General features: G+C 39.2%; 2 protein-coding genes across 3 annotated transcripts; both read left to right on the top strand.

Annotated features, from left to right (window-relative positions):
- Positions 1 to 9,687: 9,687 nt before the first annotated feature.
- On the top strand, positions 9,688 to 14,200 carry LOC132114659 (tumor necrosis factor receptor superfamily member 14-like). Its single transcript, XM_059522901.1, has 5 exons — positions 9,688 to 10,357; positions 11,132 to 11,257; positions 11,368 to 11,520; positions 12,016 to 12,097; positions 13,941 to 14,200. The coding sequence occupies exons 1-5, from the start codon at positions 10,216 to 10,218 to the stop codon at positions 14,158 to 14,160; spliced, it is 723 nt and encodes a 240-aa protein (XP_059378884.1). The 5' UTR covers positions 9,688 to 10,215; the 3' UTR covers positions 14,161 to 14,200.
- Positions 14,201 to 15,820: 1,620 nt separating this feature from the next.
- Positions 15,821 to 18,112, top strand: LOC132114660 (tumor necrosis factor receptor superfamily member 14-like). Of its 2 annotated transcripts, none has more exons than XM_059522902.1 (7): positions 15,821 to 16,040; positions 16,217 to 16,342; positions 16,556 to 16,711; positions 16,851 to 16,938; positions 17,015 to 17,199; positions 17,734 to 17,773; positions 17,965 to 18,112. In XM_059522902.1, exons 1-6 carry the CDS (start codon positions 15,914 to 15,916, stop codon positions 17,754 to 17,756), a joined length of 705 nt encoding a protein of 234 aa, XP_059378885.1. In that variant the 5' UTR covers positions 15,821 to 15,913; the 3' UTR covers positions 17,757 to 17,773; positions 17,965 to 18,112. The 2 variants fall into 2 exon arrangements, 1 of the variants encoding a protein (XP_059378885.1); XR_009425343.1 differs by having other exon boundaries at positions 15,822 to 16,040; positions 17,015 to 17,646.
- Positions 18,113 to 18,587: the final 475 nt, after the last annotated feature.

Below are 18,587 nucleotides of genomic sequence, written 5' to 3'. Positions count from 1 at the left end.
GCCTCGAGCGATTCATCCAGCTGTCCATCCGCTTCGCCACTCGTATGCAGTCGTGCTTAGAAGAGCACAAGGGCCAGGCGCATTCCTCCTCTCCGCTCTGCCGGCCAGAGAACGTCAGCTCCCCAGAACCAGCCAGCGAGCCCATGGTCGTGGACTCCTACCGCCTCACTATGGCGGAGCGTAAAAGACGGCTGGCCCAGAATCTTTGTCTGTACTGTGCAGCTCCGGGGCATACCATATCTGGGTGCCCCGTCCGTCCTCCTCGTCCCATGGTGAGTGCCATCCTTCCTTCACGATATTCTATGAAACCACTCACCACTGTTGTGACACTTACTGCGGCTGATGTGTCTCTTCCAGTTTCCACACTCCTCGATTCTGGGTCAGCCGGCAACTTCATCTCCGGCGCCCTCTGCCGTCAACTCAGGCTCCCAACCGGCCGCTTACCAAATCCACACCATCACCGGCAGGCCGTTAAGCAAGAAGTATGTACGCCACTGCGTGGGTCCAATCTCTCTCCAAACTGGACTCCTTTACCATGAGGACATTCATCTGCTGGTTCTGGAGGATTCCACCGCTGACGTCATCCTAGGGCGCCCGTGGTTGGAGCAGCATAACCCGGTGATCTCCTGGAAGACCGGAGAAATCCTGAAGTGGGGCGAAGCCTGCTTTCAATCCTGTATCTCTGGCTGTCCAGTTCCCGTGGAACGTCCCTCCGAATCACTACCAGTCTACACCACCTCTATTGAAAGCTCTGTCGTCAACCAGTCCATCTCCATACCCCAGTGCTATGCCCCCTTCAGTGATGTTTTCTGCCCGAGGCGGGCCTCCAAGCTGCCTCCACAACGGCCATGGGACTGTGCCATAGATCTGCTGCCGGGTGAACCAGTGCCTAGGGGACGGATCTATCCCCTATCCGTTCCCGAGAAGAAGGCCATGGAGGATTACATCAGGGAGGCGCTGGCTCAAGGATACATCCGCCCATCTACCTCCCCTGCTGCTTCGAGTTTCTTCTTCGTGGCCAAGAAGGATGGAGGTTTGCGGCCATGTATCGACTACAGAGCCCTGAATAAAATTACTCAGGAGTTTCGCTATCCTCTTCCCCTCGTACCAGCGGCCCTAGAACATCTCCTTGGTGCCACTGTATTCTCCAATATGGACCTCCGCAGGGCGTATAACCTCATCCGGATACGCGAGGGGGACGAGTGGAAGACCGCCTTCATCACCCCTACTGGCCACTACGAGTACTGCGTGATGCCGTATGGGCTAGTAAACGCCCCCTCCGTATTCCAGGATTTCATGCATGAGGTGCTCCGGGATTTCCTCCATCAATTCGTCCTAGTGTATATCGATGACATCCTGATATATTCCCGGAGCCAGGCCGAACATCGACGCCCCGTTGCGGAGGTCCTGCAACGCCTGAGGGACTTCCAGCTCTACCTAAAAGCAGAGAAGTGCTCATTCCATCAGCCCTCAGTGCAGTTCCTTGGCTATACCATCGACCGCAGTGGCATCCGGATGGACGAGGGGAAGGTAAGCGCCGTCCGGGATTGGCCCGTTCCTACCACCATCAAGGAACTACAGCGATTTCCTGGGCTTCGCAAAATTCTACAGACGATTCATTCAGAACTTTAGTACCATCACCAGTCCTCTAACCAACCTATTTCGTCAGAAGCCCAAGTCCCTGTCTTGGACTCCAGCTGCCACCGAAGCCTTCCAGGCCCTGAAGCTGGCCTTTACGACCGCCCCACTCCTCGTGCATCCTAACCCAGATTTACCATTCGTCGTGGAGGTGGACGCCTCTACCACCGGAGTGGGTGCGGTCCTGTCTCAGCAGCAGGGGACGCCCAGCCGCCTCCATCCATGTGCCTTCTTCTCCAGGAAGCTCAACCCGGCGGAGGTGAACTACGACATTGGCAACAGGGAGCTACTTGCCATCAAGCTTGCCCTGGAGGAGTGGAGACATTGGCTGGAGGGAGCCAAACACCCCTTTCAAGTTCTCACTGACCATAAAAACCTGGAATACCTTAGGGCAGCCAAGAGACTCAACCCCAGACAAGCCCGCTGGGCGCTATTCTTCACCCGCTTCCAGTTCTCCATCACTTACCGCCCTGGGGCAAAGAATGTCAAGGCCGATGCTCTGTCCAGATGTTACTCACCCGAAGAGAGGTCTGAGAACCACGAACCCATCCTCCCAGACAAAGTTATTGTTGCCCCTATGACTTGGTCTGCCGAAACCCTACCTCCAGCCGAAACTCCTGCCAACGCTCCGCCGGGTTGCCCACCAGGGCACCAGTACATCCCCAGGACACGTCGCACTCCTCTCATCAACGCCAACCATACATCACTTGGCACTGGTCACCCGGGGGTCAATGAAACCCTCTCGTTGCTACGGGAACGCTTCTGGTGGCCCAACATGGCCTCGGATGTCAGAAGGTACGTGAGTGGATGTAACAGCTGCGCCATGTCCAAGAGTCCTCGCCATCTACCATCTGGCAAACTCCATCCTCTGCCCGTCCCCAACCGCCCGTTGTCACACCTGGGAGTGGATTTCATGACCGACCTTCCTCCCTCTGACAATAACACATGTATTCTGATTGTTGTGGATAGATTTTCTAAAGCATGTCGTCTTCTTCCTCTGAAGGGTCTCCCCACTGCCAATTCATCTCCCGGGTATGGAAAGCATTTCACTCCCTCCTAGGTGTGGCCATCAGCCTGTCCTCCGGCTACCACCCGCAGTCCAACGGGCAGACGGAAAGGAAGGTTCAGGAGATCGGACGCTTCCTCCGTACCTTCTGTCACGGCCACCAGAACTCCTGGAACCAATTCCTGGGGTGGGCCGAGTACGCACAGAACTCCCTCCGTCAACCCACCACCGGACTCACACCCTTCCAGTGCGTACTCGGCTACCAGCCACCCCTGTTTCCCTGGTCTGGAGAGCCCTCTGACGTTCCTGCGGTCGACTATTGGTGCTACTCCACAGGTTCCACAGAACCTGGCGAGACGGAAGCCCCCCCTCCTCTCCTCCTAGATGACGGCGCAGCCTACTCGGTCAAGGACATCCTGGACTCCCGGCGGCGTGGTGGGCAGCTTGAGTACCTAGTGGACTGGGAAGGCTACGGTCCAGAGGAACGCTCCTGGGTCCCACGCAACGACATCTTGGACCCCTCCTTGCTGGATACTTTCCACTCAAGACACCCCAACCGACCAGGTCCCAGGGGTAGAGGACGCCCACCACGACGTCGGGGTCCCCGGCCCTCAGGAGCGGGCCCTGGGGAGGGGGGTACTGTCACAAACACGCCAGGTTCCTCCTCCACACAATCACGACGCACACCCTCAACTGAGTACTAATCATCACCACCTGATCCGCATCACCTATCATCCACCACAGCACCACAAAAGCCACACACACGCACCCAGTCATTGTCCGGTCACGTTCGCGACAAGATCATTCCTGCGCTAACTATTAGGACTAACTCCTCTTTACCTTCTCTCCAAGGATAACCTCCGAAGTCTCTTCTTCCATCTTCTCTCCAAGGATTACCTCCAAGATCCTCCTAAAGACCCCACGGTGCGTGTGTGTGGTACCCTCCTTCCCGGCACGGATCCCAGCACCCATCCACTCCTCACTTCCCGCTCCTCTGCTTGTGTCCATTTAATAAACTACATCTTTCATCTGTTACTCCTCTGTCTCCGAGTGATCCACAACAAATACAGTGCTATTATGTTTTTATTCACCAGCTTCTGTTGATATATTCAAGCACTGTTTAATTCATAAAATTATTTTAAAAAAATTGCTTCATCTGTTTTTAGCCCATGTGATCAAGCCAAATGGAGAAAGGCAAACCAAGCACATTAACTATAAAGATAACGATATATTTCTAAAAATCGTTCTCAGTATTAAAGAATAGCAGACCACAGTTATGATAAAGGCCCAGAGAAACGATATCATTGAAATCAGTTCCAGAATGATTTATTTCCAGCTGATGAAAGATACAAACATTGACACCCAATCAGAATCAGTCCTGCTAGACTAGCATGCACTTAGAATAAACAGACAATATTGTTCGCTGTTGTGGACACTAACATTGTTATCTTTATCGTTATCTTTATAGTTATCTTTGTAGTTATCGTTCTTTGTATGATTGGTCCTTTTTACAGTTTTTTGCTCACCTTTTGACATTTTTTGCACCCCTGTTTAACAACACTAAATTAACCTGTCTGTGGAGGACATATCATTAATTCCTTTTTTTATTTTATTTTTTAGGATGAGCAGTGTTCTGATGTTATGACGAGAGGTGGTCATCAGCTGCATTATAGAATTCCTTGAGGAAGTGTGAATATACAGTATATCAAAATTGTTGTTTGCTTCCTGAAGAGGCCATAATATTGTTCATTGGACTTTCTGATTAAACAAATTGAGTTTCAGATCATTTGATCCATATTTCATAGGTTTTGAGTGTCACTGCTTTAATGTTTCAGGACAATGAAGACCAGACAGGAATTGAACAGCTTGTGATGGCAGCAATTGAGAGATTCCATTGACAGTCCAAAGGACATTGGAATTTTTATCGAGGGGGAGAAAGTTGTTACAGGACTTGAAGGTGTTCCCAGGGCTTGCTATATCCACTGGCGGCGCCAGGGGGGGTCCTGGGGGGTCTCAAGACCCTGCCAAAAAACGCCTTGACCCCCTATTTGACCCCCCACCCTCTTCCTGATTATATATATATATATCCGGGATAAATATGAAAAAAATTATCTTCAAACTACGCTGAATAATAATAAATAATTATTTCGAAATTTATTTGTACACTGAACGAGAACCGTTTCTATGGAATGGCGAAGCTGCCAATTTTAAAAATAAATAAATACATAAATAAATATACAAATAAATGTAAATAAGAATAAATAAATACATAAATATATAAATAAATATACATAGAAAAGCAAAAAAACGAAAATAAATAATTATTTATACATTTATTTCCATATTTATGTATATATTTATTTGTTTCCATATTTATTTATTCTTTTATTTATTTATACATTTATTCATTTCTACATTTATTTATTTATACGTTTATTTATTTTTACATTTATTTATTTATACATTTATTTATTCATTTATTTCTTCCTACATTTCTTCCTGCGTAGGGTAATGAGGAGGGCGTGGTTTACCTCAGACATAGCAATCGAGCTCAGAGTAAGCGAAGGCGAAGGGTTGAGGCCACAGTGACGCCTATTGTGTGGCAAAATACAATTAGTATGTATCACTGACGTTGATACGGTCTGTGACTGCGAGGTATATGGTCAAAATCCTAAATCTTACTGTGTGACATGGATAGGCTACTCTTTATTCCGGACATGGCCGTAGAACATCGTTTGATGTTCTCTCATGTTAATCTGTGTTATATGCAACTTCATTATTTGCAACTGCATTGGGCAAATGTCCAATAAAATTGTTTATTTCTTAACAATATTTGTTGCTTTGGTGTACCATGTTCAGCGCCCACGAGCTCGGGAAAGGCGCTATATAAATTAAACATATTATTATAATTACTGGTTCACTGTTTTAATTGCTCATGGAATTGAATCTCGAACTAAGACTATGTATTTCTGCATCTGTTTCTGTAGGAACAGAATTTAGTGATACAATGTGTGAAGACTGTCCTGTTCGTTCATATTCAGATGGTACATTTTGCAAATGGCATACAAAGTAAGTATCATTATAACATAGCTGTTCCACGCATTCTCAAATGTACAATTGTAATTTTATTTTTTTAATTTTTTTTGCACAATTTGCTTAAATGGATTTTGTGGTTAAATCAAGCTCTCATAAGAGGTATATTTGCTCTTCAACTCTTTTACAGCTGTGAATCTCTTGGAAAAACAATGGTCAAAGCAGGAACTGATACGTCTGATGTTGAATGCAGTAATGGAAGATCCTATTTCGGGTTTGTGATTCTGTCGAGCGGAGTATTTGTGGTGCTTTTCATAACTGCATTTATTATGAAGAGAAAAAATAAGCATGACAGTGCTTATAATACACAAAATACACATAATTTGTATTTTCTATTTCATTATTTAATGGTCTTCCAAAATAATGTGATGTCAACTATATACATTTTTACAAGTGCCAAAGTCCAGCTGGGAGCGCGCGAGTAAAATACTTAAAAAGTAGTGCAAATTATAATTTTTTTATGGCAATGCAACAATGACCCGATTAGTCAGGAGTCAGTTCTGTCAGCTGTCCTGAAATGTGAGTGAAAGTCTTGTATCGCAGCGTGCGGCAGGTCCCTGTGTACAGGCAAGATGCGCTGATATGGAGCACGCTCCATGAGAGTGTATGGATTCGAAGGCTGGTATCGAATGACTGATTTAATCTTATAGTTTGTGTGGATTTATTTTATGATTCAAACCTACATGCTATGTTGAATAAATGCAGGAATTCCCTCATTATGAACATGAAAGCTGCGAGAATGATTAAACCGTTCGATAGCTATAGTCCCCACCAAAATTTAGGACCTGATTAAATATAACTATATTATACAGAGATTTGTAAAATACAATTCCACAACTTAAAAAAAAAAAATATCTTTAGGCCTGGAAATTGCCGTTTTAAAATTGCATGGCATTTCCAGGTTATTTATGACCTTATAGAGTAGACCATATAAAAGCAACTGATGCACGGTCTTAAAGAGTAACTAAACCCTAAACCAACTTTTTTTACTTAAAGGTGCCACCTGTCATGTCTGGCAAAAAAATCAAGTCATCACATTTCCATACCAGATGGGGGCAGAATGCCTCAATAAAGTGAATTGGTCTACTCTAGAGTAACAAACGAGAAACATCATGCTCCGCCCCTACCTTCACAACTAGAGCCATAGCCGAAGCCTAAGAGGACGTTTTGCCTCCAGAGGAACGTTGGGTGATGTCAAGTGATTTTGAAACATGACATCTTCAAGCTACTCCCCTTCACCTTTACCATATGTTCATATTCGTTTTGTTCATATTACATTTTGAGTTGTATATACACATTATTTGAATTTAATGAATTTGACAGACAGCATTGTTGACCAAGCTAGCGCCAACCAACGTAACCAGAGCTGCCAACTATTTGCTATTTTTGGACCACAATGTATTTTCGATGCTTCAAAATATTCTAACTGACCCTCTGATGTCACATGGACTACTACCTTTCTGGACATGGACAGTATACCGTACACACAGTTTCAATGGAGGGACTGAGAGCTCTCGGACTAAATCTAAAATATCTTAAACTGTGTTCCGAAGATAAATGGAGGTCTTACTGGTTTGGAATGACATGACGGTGAGTTATTAATAACATAATTATGATTTTTGGGTGAACTATCCCTTTAAAAGGGTCATATTATGCAATTCAAATTTTTCCTTTCTCTTTGGAGTGTTACAAGCTCTTGGTGCATAAAGAAAATCTGTAAAGTTGCAAAGCCTAAAGTCTCAAATCCAAAGGGAGATTCTTTATTAAGGTTAAGAGTCAATCATGCCCACCTCATTCAAACACGCCCCCACATGTCTACATCATGGTGTGGGAAGATTTGCATAACGGCGCCCAAAAGTTCACGCAAAGAATGCATAACTTTTATTCTCATTGTCGCCGCCGCCATGTTGTGGAGTCGCTGTGTTTCATTGTGAAAGCAAAAATACTTTGCATGGCTTTCCAAAAGAGGACACAACTAGAAATCAGTCAAGTTGTATTTACAACACTGTTCCAGAACAGTTCAATGCGCATTTTATGGAGGATGAGGATTCTTTCCTGAACCAACAGCCTACAATGCGTCTGTGGCACAAAGGCTGTTTCTATAAAGTTGGGCAGTTCCGACTTTGCAAAGACAGTCTGGTGCTTCTGACTCACAGCCTGTAAGTACGTCTTTATATTTAAATAATTTGCCAATGATGATTCAAACACGAGTTTTGTGCAGTGTAGAGTAGGCTTGTTGTATGTTGTTTTTTATTGTATCCTATCATGCATCATGTTCTGGAAATAAATCATGAGACTTTTTGCCAAGAGAGGTCGAGAGGTCCTGGAAACCTTTGCATATTTGTTAAATATTATTAATAATAAGATATTACATATAATTGGGTAGTAAAACAAAGTGCTACACGTTTTATTGCTGCAAATATTAGTATATTTATTTTGTACAACATTTGGAACTGCTTTTTATCACTTCATTAGAAGCACCACAAATTAAAATTATGTCATGTTATAGGGACTACTGAACAGACATTTAGAAATTGATTTTAAAATGCAGAGTCTTTCAAATAAAAAAAAGCTATGTAAACACTTGCATTTTTACAATACTATAAGTGTGTCCCATAAGGTAGGCCTAACGCAAAGTTTGCCACACACTTGTGGTCTTCATCCTCACTTGAACACTTGGGCCAAATACAGGAATATACGTCATAGAAGTAATCAATTGACAAGTGCAAAGACCACAAGTGTGGGTATTTGGACAAAGCATAGGTCAAGTCGCTAGTCTTATTTAATTAGGGTGACCATATGAGCCATTTTCCCAGGACGCGTCCTTGCCAGGATTTTTATATTGCCTAAAATATTCAGTTTTGGCTTTTTGTGCTGTGCAGATCTATCATTGTATGACATTAAATTGTATGACATTAATATTTTACTAATTTACAGAGGTGGTATTGTTGTTACCTTACAAAAATGATTATAATTTGGTGGATAATTTAAAAATTTTGTTAATCACAGTAGCGTATTCATTCTGATGTAAAATTATCGGTGGCCTGAGGACGCTCTACTACCATCTTATCTGAGCTCAAAACGCTGCTTGAGAGAGTGTCAAGATACTAAAAATATTATATACACAGTTATGAACGTGTTAATGTGTGTCTATTTTGGTTCTCAGTATTTTGGTAGCATTTAATGATTATGAACATAAAAGCATTACAAAAAAAATTGTTATATACCATCGATGAAATCACAAAGCTGACGCGGAGGAATGTATAACTGCATTATAAAGTCATTTTGAGTAGGCTATTATTGCTATTAATATTGTTTTCAAAAATAAGGTACATGTAATATAAATATAATTATAAATATGGCAACGTTTTTTGCAACAACTCCAAGTCTCAAGCGCAGTTTATACGTCACGGTCTGAATCCGTTCACTTATTTGTTCACTCCTTTTTGATATAGTGCACTCAACTGCCAAACACTATATAGGGATTAGTGAATGAGTGAACGAGTGAGTGATTTCGGACACAGCTAGGTTAAACAGTTGCTTAAGATTAATAGGAAAACACCAGACAGGGTTATGTATACATTGTGGTGAAGTGGAAAGTGTAAAACGTGTACTCATGATAGGAAATATTCTGAAAAAAGGAAAGAACTACAGAGGGAATCGAATAATTGATTGAGCTTAAAAAACTTATTGAGTCTGCCTGGCACACAATATATAATTGAGGCTGTCATGACTTTTCTAAAAGAAACTCAGTTGTAAACAGGATTTAATATAATAAGGAATTGTTTTGTTGTTTTTTTAATACACAGAGTAGAATTGAACATTTTATATGCCGTCCACACTTCAGTCCCGCAGATGGCGGTAATGTACTTCGTTTGCAAACCGCCAAATAAAAACCACAGAAGAAGGAGAAGCGCGTTCGGCTCTGCTGCAGATTTGAAATTGAATCACACGTGCAGTGCAGTTTAGCAAGCTCAAAAACTGCTCGACCATGATTAATTTACTATGAGAAATGTCAAAGGAAACATCAGGTAAATATTTCCTGACTTTCAGGGGAGAAATCCCTTACAGCAAAGAAGTAACCATGTCTTGGACATTCGCCTCATAAATTATTGAAGGTAAATTAATATTTGTTTAATAAAGTTCAAATAAGTAAAACGTTGAAGGAAATGATTGGTCTAATTCTAGGGAATTAATAATTTAGCGCATTTTGGGAAAATGCCGCGTCGATGTAAAAAGTTTTAAAGCATGAAAGTGATGACACATGGTCGCGGGTAACGTTACAGAGATTGAACATTGTTTTAGAGATCAATTGGTGATGCTGAGGACATGTTAAGTAAACCGTTTGTAAGTTCTGGTACAGTTTCACTCTACTTTTTAAAAGCCTTCTAACATAAGTTTATTTTTCAGCTTCATAAGAAACAAAGACGGCAGTTTGATCTCCTCTGGACCAGTGATGATTCTTTTAGTTCCTTGACATGCACATATGTAACGTTACCTACATTCATCTGTCAACATTACTACCTCTCATTCTCACCATCAACATTATGCTTTGTATGGCAACATGTAATAATGCAGAATATGAAATTAATGGAGAGTGTTGTCCAATGTGTGATCCAGGTATGTGGCATCCTTCACTCATTACCACAATATATGAGGTCAGATTTAAAGAGGTCAAATTAATATTATTGTTTTGTAATTTGTCACATGGTAACAGGCTTTGAACGGTCTCATCATTATTACTGATGAGGCTAATAACTGTAATATGCTCATGAAACAGTCTTATAAGTTTGGACTGATGTGGTCAAAGCTGTGTTAACATTTACACATTTAGCTGAAAAGCGACTTACAATTGTTATATATGTCAGAGGCCTCTGGAGCAACTAGAGGTTAAGTGTCTTGCTCAGGGACACATTGGCGTCTCACAGTGGATTCAAACCCAGGTCTCTCACACCAAAGCCATTTGTCTTATCCACTGCGCTAACACCACCCACAAGTGTATGTTAAAAATACAATTAGGTTTTTTTTTTTTTTTTTTTAGATATTTGTGGGGGGATAGCAGCAGCAGGTAGTAATAGTAATTATTCTTCTTGCATAACTGGTCAGGCAAAGCTATTGAAATCTATTTCTATAAATTTATATATTGGTTTTATTTTGCAATGTCAAGGGGTATTTTATTTTTTATTATATTAATCATTTAATTTATTTGACAGATATAGGATTAAGTGATTCCCAAACATGGTTTTTTGATGCATAAAATGTTTATATTTCACACAGTTGACATAAATATACAGACGTACAATAAATAGAGCTTATATAATTACACATGTGTACAAGTTGTTATTTTCAAAAGACATCTATAATAATGTGTTGGCAATAATTAATATTGTCTAGGAAAAAGAGTTAAGATCCATTGTGATGCGTACACAAGCACAACATGTGATTCATGTCCTGCGATGACCTACGCTGATGTTCCTAATGGATTCACAAAATGTCTACCATGTTTTGTGTGTGATTCAAGTGAGTAACAATTTATTTTGTATCTTGTCAAACCTTGTTTTTATTTCATGTCACCCCTTGATTTCAAATATATTGTAACGCTTTTTTTCTCATTTGCTTTTTTGTCAAAGGTAATGGGTTGAGAGAAAAGCAGGCATGTACATCAATATCAGATACAATGTGTGAACCTCTTCCAGGTTATTACTGTGTAGACTTGCTCTCCAACTGTAAAAAGGCCATGAAACATTCAACCTGCTCACCTGGACAATACATCAGTCAAACCGGTCAGTCCCTTATCATTCAAACATCTTTATTATACATCCACAAAAACTGAAAAGCTAAGATGACATCAGAGATCAATAACTCCACTTATGTTTATATTAAAAAACTGTACGTCTCTTACATTTATGCATTTAGCCAACACTTTTATCCAAAGCGACTTGCACTGCACTCAGGCTATAATTATTTTTTTTACCAGTTTGTGTTCCCTGGGAATTGAACCCATGACCTTTTGCGCTGTTAACGCAATGCTCTACTACTGAGCCACAGACAGTGTTTGCTTGTGACTGACAGGACCTGACAGAACCACCCAAAAATCTACTTAATTATGAATAAGAAAATAATTAGTTGGTTATGTGATTGTTCATTTTGTCCATCAGATGCAATACTTAAGAATTTTATAATTTCATTAGCTAATGTGGGACCAGTCACTGCCTTTGTTGATCATGGAGTTGAAACTTAAGTACTTACACTGTGTATTCCTCCATGTGTTTGTACAGGAACAGAATTTAGTGATACGGTGTGTGATATCTGTCCTGATGGTTCATATTCAGATGGTACATTCTGCAAACTGCATACAAAGTAAGTTCCATTATTTTAGAACATTGACTTTCCACACATTCATAAGCCCCAATCAGATGGTAATTGTTTCTCAGGGAGATGAAAGTGATTTTCACCATTTACAGACAGTAGTCTGTTATTTAATTTCCAGTCGAATCCATGATGTCTGTGTTTTTCTCTCACCACCCCCTCTAAAAATTCCTGACCGAATTACCTACTGTTTTTTTAACAAACACCATGGTCGTGTGAATCTCTGAATTTACAAGAAGAAATTGATTCAAAATTCAGTGCTTAAACCCTTTTTGAGCACTCCTGAACACTGTAAGGTACGTTTACTGTTGTACTTCAGTGTAATTTGCATACATATTTATTTCTGAAATGATGGAAAGTATTTAAAAGAATAATACTTCATAACTGCTCACAGCAACTGGGAGCAGAAAGAGAAGAAAAGCACGCAAACATTTGAAATGGGTCTTTAAAATGGTAGCAGCAGGTATGCAATATAGTTTTAAAATGTGTATTATAAATTGATATATAGGATACAAACCTATTTTGCCTATAATTATATACAACTATAGCGCGTCTTTCAAAACAGGAGATTTAAATAATCAAATAACAAATAGGAATATATATTGTGACATGCTTGGAATAATAAGAATATACTTTACATGAGTAAAGTATATTTTGTAAATGCCTCAGGTGCCTCAGGGCTCAGTTCTTAGACCACTTCTCTGTCTACATGGCATCATTAGGTTCTGTCATTCAGAAACATGGCTTTTCATACCACTGCTATGCTGATGACACTCAGCTCTACCTCTCATTCCATCCTGATGATCCGACGGTAGCTATTCGCATCTCAGCTTGTCTAACAGACATTTCTTCCTGGATGATGGACTATCACCTTCAACTCAATCTTGCCAAGACAGAACTGCTTGTGATTCCAGCAAACCCATCGTTTCATCACAATTTCACCAAGCTAGCCACATCAACCATAACTCCTTCAAAAACAGCCAGAAGCCTTGGAGTTATGATTGATGATCAGCTGACTTTCTCAGACCACATTGCTAAAACTGTCCGATCCTGCAGATTTGCTTTATTCAACATCAAGAAGATCAGGCCCTTTCTTACGGAACATGCTGCACAACTCCTTGTTCAAGCTCTTGTTCTGTCCAGGCTGGACTATTGCAGTGCTCTCTAGGCAGGTCTTCCAGCCAATTCTATCAAACCTTTACAATTAATCCAGAACGCGCCAGCAAGATTAATTTTTAATGAGCCGAAAAGAATACACATCACACCTCTGTTTATCAATTTGCACTTGCTACCAATAGCTGCTCTATTCTTTTTCTATTCTATCTGTTTTCTTTTCATTTATTATATTATTTAAAATCCCTTGTAACGTGCACTCTGTTAAGCTAAGTGAGACTTGTTATAGCACTTATATATCATTGCTCTTTTTGTTGTGTTTGATTGCTTCCACTGTCCTCATTTACAGTATAGGTCGCTTTGGATAAGCGTCTGCTAAATGAGTAAATGTAAATAAAATTAATTTTATTTACAGCAAACAATCATGTGACTGGCCACATGAGCAGGACGTTCCCACGTCTGTATAGGATCACATAACTCACTTTTCCACTGTGAATAAATCATCATCCAAATCCTTGAGTAAGCACTGAGGTGATTTGTAAGTTTATTTTTACAGACATCCACATGAGAAACAATTACCGTCCGAATCGAGCTTTAAAATGGTTTTTGTTCATTTGTTGTTCATAATTTGCTTCACTAGATTTTGTAAGTAAATTTAGCTATTTTCTCACAAGCAATATAGTCTTATTTGTAGTTCAACTTGAGCACCTCTTTTCAACAGGTGTGAATCTCTTGGAAAAACAACAGTCAAAGCAGGAACTGAGATATCTGATGTTGAATGCAGTAAAGGAACGCCTTATTTACAGATTTTAATTCCATCTATGTGCGGAGTATTTGTGGTGCTTGTCATAATTGCAGTTACTTTAAAGAGAAAAAAGAACCATTCAAGGTTTTTCCTGGGTCAAACTTTGATGGCGGACGGTCATCCACACACACAGTAAAAAGAACTCTTAACTACGTGATCTGCAAGCAAATGACTGACAATAATTTTCTTTTAAATCCAAAGAAACAGTTTGTGATTTTTTTCTTATCCTGTTAATTCATGAAATATAAAAACAAGCACTGTCGAGACATAAAAAAACAAAGTGTAATTTACATGTAAATGTCACCATTACCAAAATAAAAATAATGAACTGGTCATCATTTACACTTGGTTGCTCTTTTTATTATTTTATTTTTGTCCCTTATTTTCTTCCAGACTGTGGCTGAGAATTATTAGGTTTTACAACCTCTCCCAAATTACTCTCACTGTCATCCTTTCTTGACCTTATTGCTTTTACTTAAACAGATGAGAAGCACCCACTGTCTAAACTCATTTGTGTATTTCTACACATCCAAATGCTTTGACATTCCATAACCTCATCATCTGCAGAGAGAAACTGCCATTCAGTTACACCATAATAAATTATGATGATTGCATCAATTTTGTGTTTTAGATTTATTTTATGCATTTCTTTTGTTAAAGGTCAGTGATCATTTATATTTCCTTATGATGTATGACTGTTGGTAAACAAGGTTTCAAGTAAACCTGTGAGAATGTGAAACGTTTTTATTTCCCCTAAATATTCACAAGCCAAACATGTTCTTGACTGAAGAAACACCTTAAAAAAAAATTTCAGTAAAATTGGCAGTTGCCAGAACTTAACTGTAAAATATGGTAGCAAAATTGTAAGTTTTACAAACTATATGTATATATATAAGGTTTCATTAAATATACCAAATGACTAAAATTTTCACAAAAATACAAAACACCATGATGGTTACTCACATTACTAAAATAATGCAGCAAACATTTAATTTAATATAAGATGTAACTTAAAACTCCATAATGTACTTAACTGATAAGAAAAACTAAGAAGTTGTATTTTACTGTGAAATTACACTAAATGCCAATTAGATCTGTCAAGTTTTTTTTTTACCATATGGAGTAAGGAAACTTCCCGTTAATTAAGGCCTAGTCCACACGGACACGGGTATTTTTATAACCGGAGTTTTTCCTCCTGCGTTTAAAAAAAAAATCCCGTCCACATGAAAACGCCAAAACATGCTATCAAGCGCTGTCAAGAGCATGCCACACCAGTCACCTTGGCCAATCAGAAGCAGTAAGCAGCGCACAATCTGACATCAAACACAGCGGATACCGGCGCACACTCTGACGTCGCAAGGCAAAAACCCCGGTTATACTGTCCACACGACGACACTGCAACCGGCGTTTCTGAAAATGCTCACCCTGGCCGTAGTTTTCAAAAATGTTCGGTTTCGGTGCCCTGAAACTGCGTTTTCGTGTGGACGAAAGGCCGAACCGCGTGAAAAAAGTCACGGTTATAAAAATACCCGTGTCCGTGTGGACAGGGCCTCAGTTTTTAAAGTAGCATTTTTAGTATTTTCACACTAAAATAACCATAATTTTCTACAGTGTATGAATAAGGAGTTTAACAATGAGCTAATCCTTTCTGCCTTTTCTGTTTCAGTTTGATTTCCAAAGAGTGCATAGGTCTGCAAGAAGCCTGTGGAAACACAACCTGTACAAGAACTGAGTCTTGAAGAATCTTACTACTGTCTCTCAGATTTCTATGAAATCCCTGTTTACTGTTAAGGCATGCATCAACCAATATCACAGCATGTGAAGCGTCTGAAGATTGTGCTGAACAGCACAGTAATGTTACATTAACTGGATAGATCTAGAATGTGACCATGTTCGCTTTAAGGATTATCATTTTTATTACACTTCTTCTTCTTCTTAATTATGATCTTTGTTCTTGTCAGTGTGCTCATGCTGAATATAAAATAGACAAGCAATGCTGTCCAATGTGTGCCCCTGGTAAGACTGCAAGTTATAGCATATATTGTCTTTATATGTTTATTTACTATTACAGTATGAGAAATTTGTTACTTATGAAATTAAATTACATTTCTAATACTTGCATTTTAAAAATTGTTACAAATATTGTTCAAAATTGTCAAATCAAGAACCAATTTTGTGTGCTGCCTTTTTAGGAAACCACGTTCGTTGGCACTGCACAGATGACACCAGCACAACTTGTGTTCCATGCCCTCCATTAACTTTCACTGATGAACCAAATGGCCTCGTGGAATGCTTTCCCTGTACTGTATGTGATGCAAGTGAGTGTTTCCCCCTAATAGAAGTTCATCTGAAAATGTTAAGTTGTTGGTAAAAAATGATGTCTGTTAATTCAAGTGATTTAAGATCTGAAGAGTTGCAAGCTAGTTGCTCCAGAAACTGTCCCTGAAAATAAATAGAGTTAGCTTCAGATGAAAATGCGAATGTATCTTCTAAAAGACAAGTAACTTAATGCTTTATATTTTTCATCCTAGACCAAGGTTTAAGACAGAGTGAAGTATGCACTCGGTCATCAGATACGGTTTGTGGGCCAATGGAGAGATTCTACTGCATTAAAGAAGAGAAAGGCAGCTGCACTTTAGCTGTGCGACATTCTGAATGTAACCCTGGACAATATATCAAACAAGCAGGTAAATGATAAAAATAAAAATCATAATATATTAAAATAAAGGAAACATTGTTTATTGTGCTGCATGAATTGTAGTAGATGGAAGAGACAAACACAAAGGTGACAGTTTAATTGTATCCTTATGCTGACTGTCTCTGTAGGAACTGGCTCCACAGATCCTGTATGTGCTGACTGTACAGGTGACACATATTCAAACGGATCTTTCTCATCCTGTTTACCACATACAAAGTGAGTGCACACTTATGCTGTTAATGTGTGATGTGAGTCATTTTTCAGCAAATCTGATCCTGGATATTATTCACAGATGTGAGGCCATGGGACTTGCTGAAACAAATCCAGGGACACATTCATCAGACTCTGAATGTGGAAATCTCCGTACTGCTGTAGCAATAATTGCCTCTAGTGTTATAGTTACTTTATTATTAATTACAGTAATAAGTGTGTTAATATTTAAACACATTCGGAAGAAGAAACAATCTAAAAGTTCAGGTAAGCTTTATTCACTTATTTTTGTATGACAGCTATGGTTTTTGTTTTCTATTATGGAATTTTCTATGAAAATTCAACAATCATTTGAGACTGGGACACTTTGAATCATTCATATACACTGTATATTGCTGGATTTAAAAATGATATTGATGTAAAGAGATAATATAATATTAATATTAGAATATAATATAATATTAGAATTATATTAGAATGATTTATCATGGATTCATAAAATAAATTAAGCTTTGCCGTCTCATGTATACTATTTTAAAATACATTAAAATATAAAACAGTTCTTTTGAATTGTAATCATATTTTACAGTATTAATGTTTTTACAGTATTTTTGACCAAATGCATCTTTGGTGAGCATAAAAGATGCATTTCAAAAACATTGTTAAAAACATTAATTATACTGTTCTCTCTCTTCTTTTCATACAGTGTTGCAGGTATATAAAATTTTTTCTTTACATGAAATAAAAGGGAAAAAAATATTAACTTGGATTTAAAAATGTCTGTTTGGTTTTGTTCAAAAGGAAACCGGAAATGGTTTACATGAAAAAGACAGTACAAAAGGTTAGAATAAAGTAAGTCATAGACAGGTGAACAATAAACAGTTATTCATCTTATAAACATGATGAGAAGCTTCAGCTACATAATATAAGATTTTAATTGTTCATTTTTTTGGGTCTCCTATGGTTTGACTGAAAAAATAGTGAAACCCTTCCTTGTGCTTTGTTAAATTGTAATGCTTGATTGTTTTTCAGTTGTTGGGGGCAGGATAAATGTTGAATCATTTGGAACAGAAGAAGGAGTCCTAAGAACCTGGGAATGACTACAGTTTCTAAACTGCTACATATTTCACCACATTCACTGAAAGAGTTATCATGCCTGGAGTTTATTCACTTTGAGCCACAGAAATAATCACAGACTAGAATAATCATGGCTGATAGACACTGTGTAAACAAAAAAAAAAAAAGATCTCAAGGACATCTGTTACTTCATTGCCCAACTTTTAATTACATGAAAGGAATATAATCGTGAAATGTTTCTAAACTTTTTGTTATTATTTTATTACTGTTTGTGATTTAGTCTTAGTGACTTAGGAGTCCTCCTGTTTTAGCTGCATGGTTTTAGTGCTAAAATGTTTTGGGAAATTATCTTTTTAACTACAAACTGTAAAATTAGGATTGAAATGCCCATTATTGAGTTTAGTAGCTTATTTTAGCCTTGATGTTTTGTAAATATGGCCTCAGTTGATTCTGATATATTAGGACATTTTGTCTTGTGTTCATTATGTGGGATGTAATTCTGGTGAACACAGAATTCTGGGAACATAGAAATGACTCTGACCCGATGGACAATGATAGGCTTTAACTACAAAGAAATA

Source organism: Carassius carassius, chromosome 34, assembly GCF_963082965.1.
Source record: "Carassius carassius chromosome 34, fCarCar2.1, whole genome shotgun sequence".
NCBI lineage: Eukaryota > Metazoa > Chordata > Actinopteri > Cypriniformes > Cyprinidae > Carassius > Carassius carassius.
This window is presented reverse-complemented; position numbering and strand designations above follow the sequence as displayed.